Below are 2,691 nucleotides of genomic sequence, written 5' to 3'. Positions count from 1 at the left end.
TTCCTCTCGCCATGGTGAACACATGCCAAGGCTTATTCTTGATGATTACTCCTCTGAAATGCAACTAATACCCTGAAATGCATAAACACTAGAAAAACGCATCAAATACACAAAATACTTGATTTCAAGGCACCAATTTAAGCCATTTTAAGACGCTCTAAGTGGTATAAAATGCCACTTATCACCTCTAGCCGCTATCACAGCAAAAAAGCTAAAGGAATTTGTGCATAGGACCATTGTGTGCCGCTATGGCATCCCTTACAAGTTAATATCTGATAACGGAAAGCATTTTGATAGCAAGGAAATACGGGAATTTTGTGAGCAGCTGGGAATTTAGAAGAGTTTTAGTGCAGTTTGCCACCCCCAAATCAATGGGCAGATGGAGGCTGTTAATAAAATCATTAAGCACACCTTGAAGACAAAGCTTGAAGAGAAAAAAGGGACATGGCCAGAGGAGCTCACACAGGTCCTGTGGTTTTACAACACGACCCCCCGAACTACAACTGGAGAGACCCCTTTCTCTTTGGTGTATGGGTGTGAAGCTATGGTGCCCGTTGAAGTAGGGGCAGGATCTTTTCGGAGGGACAACTATGACTCAGAGGCAAATGAGGTCAACCATCGACTCTATTTGGACATGATCGAAGAAACTCAGGAAGATGCTCAGATCAGGATAGCAACATATCAAGAGAGGGCATCTAGGCACTACAACAGTAAGGTTCGAGCCCGGACTTTTAAGGTGGGAGAGTTTCCGCGTCGGGTCATGCCAAACACCAAGGTGGTGAGCCACGGAGTCTTGGGGCAAATTGGGAAGGCCCCTACAAGATAAAATCAGTGCTCTCGGAAGGAACCTACCACCTCAATGATATGCAAGACAAGTTGATACCGAGGGCCTGGAACGCGGAACACCTCCGCAAGTATTATCAGTAATATTATTCTTTTCAGACTTAGTATTATCTTAAAATATTCCTAAGTCTCGGGGGGTAGTGCCATATAGGTGCCTCCATGAGACCACAAGCATGTACTCCTTTCACTTTCCATTATCTATGAATAAACGATTGATATCTATTTGTGCCCTTGATATTTAAACTCTTGTTGATAAATTAAAATACCCAGCAGGGGAGCCCATCCTTGGGAGCCCATGTGAGGACAAAACAGTTGTTTTAATAACATGTTATGTTAGGTCACATATAGGGCTGTTCAACCGAGTTGAGCCGAGTTTTGACCGAATCGAGTCGAGCTCTATTTTTTTCTGACGAACCGAGCCGAGCCGAGCTTTCTTATCGAACATAAAATCGTGTTCGAGCTCGAGCTCGGTAACTAACGAGCCGAACACGAGCCTGTTCATGAACAAAAACGTGCCGAATCGAGCCGAGCCGTAACCGACCATCTCGTTAAAAATTTTAAAAAAAATCAACCTTTATTAGCCCAGCCCAAATGATTTGGGCCCAACCCAATTATCAAAATAACTGTAGCTGTAGGTTTAAATCACAACGCCCATTCTCTCTCTTTATCCCCTTTCATATCTCCACAATTCCTAAATTCATAAATCCCATTTTATTTAGTAAACTAAATTCTTAATCTCTTGTCTGCTTTGTTTTTCTAATTGATGAGTTTTGTATATTTATTGCATGGTGAGTTTTGTATGTATATGTGTGGAAGGCTTGATTTTGGATTCTGGTTGCTTGATCTTGGGTGATGTTTTGGTGATGTTTTCAGTGGGAAAGTAAGGTTCAGTAATGAGTTACTCTGGAGGTTGGAAAGTATACTCTAGAAGGCGGAAAGTAAAGCTGCAAAATACACCTTTGGTATTTTATATATAGGAGCAGGGCTGATTCTGTATGTATGTATATGTGTCTATAATTCTTATCAAAATATTCTGAAAATATTGTATTCTTTTCGAGTTTTAACGAGCCGAGCTCGAGTCAAGCGAGTTCGAGTCGAGCTCGAGCCGAGCCCGAGCCGAAAATATAAAAGCTCGGCTCAAGCTCATTTTTGTTAAGGAACACATTTTTGTGTTCGAGCTCGAGCTCGAGTTCTTAACGAACCGAGCTGAACCGAGCTTTTACCGAGCCGAATTCGAGCTTGTTCGTGAACAGCCCTAGTCACAAAACACTGTAGAAGGGGGTTGAATACAGTGTAGAATACAATCAAATCAATTTAAAGCACAAGTAACAGAAAATAGATGTATTCGCTATAACAAACTCTGTTACAATGGAACTGTCCTCTCTCAGTGATGAACAAATATCACGAGAGCTGCTAGGTTACAATATATGATCTTATCGATGATCGTAACTCTTATAGAGTAAACCTATATCTGTATTTATATAGACACACAGTTACAAGATAACTTCTAGTTGATATGTAATATAGTTTTGTCTCCTAAAATATATCAACCAGATATCTTATATAATTCTTCTAGTCCTCAAACTCTTTCCATGCATATCTTATTCCGTATTAGTTTCGATCTTCTTTCCTGTAAATCAGCTTCCTTCCTTAACTGTTAGTCATCCAGTACTTAAGTTCTGATAACCATCTTCTGATATTATCTTCTGATAATCAAATCCTAATATCCTTAAGTCCTGACTTCCAGTAAGTCCTGATTTCAGTAAGAACTGATATTCCCTATTAGTTAAGATATGAAAACTAAACATGAAACATATTAGACATGACATCTCAAATATATCCAACAAT

General features: G+C 40.0%; 1 protein-coding gene across 1 annotated transcript; it reads left to right on the top strand.

The window, feature by feature from the left end:
- The first annotated feature begins 379 nt into the window (after positions 1-379).
- LOC141704877 (uncharacterized) lies at positions 380-826 on the top strand. The gene has a single exon (XM_074508040.1). It carries the CDS (start codon positions 380-382, stop codon positions 824-826), a length of 447 nt encoding a protein of 148 aa, XP_074364141.1.
- Positions 827-2,691: the final 1,865 nt, after the last annotated feature.

This window comes from Apium graveolens, chromosome 2 (assembly GCF_009905375.1).
Source record: "Apium graveolens cultivar Ventura chromosome 2, ASM990537v1, whole genome shotgun sequence".
NCBI classification, from domain to species: domain Eukaryota; kingdom Viridiplantae; phylum Streptophyta; class Magnoliopsida; order Apiales; family Apiaceae; genus Apium; species Apium graveolens.
Note: the sequence above shows the minus strand (reverse complement) of the source record. Positions and strands in the feature narration are given on the sequence as shown.

Coding starts and splice junctions, on each gene's coding strand:
- LOC141704877 (XM_074508040.1), top strand. CDS start 380: ATGGAGGCTGTTAATAAAATCATTAAGCACACCTTGAAGACAAAGCTT.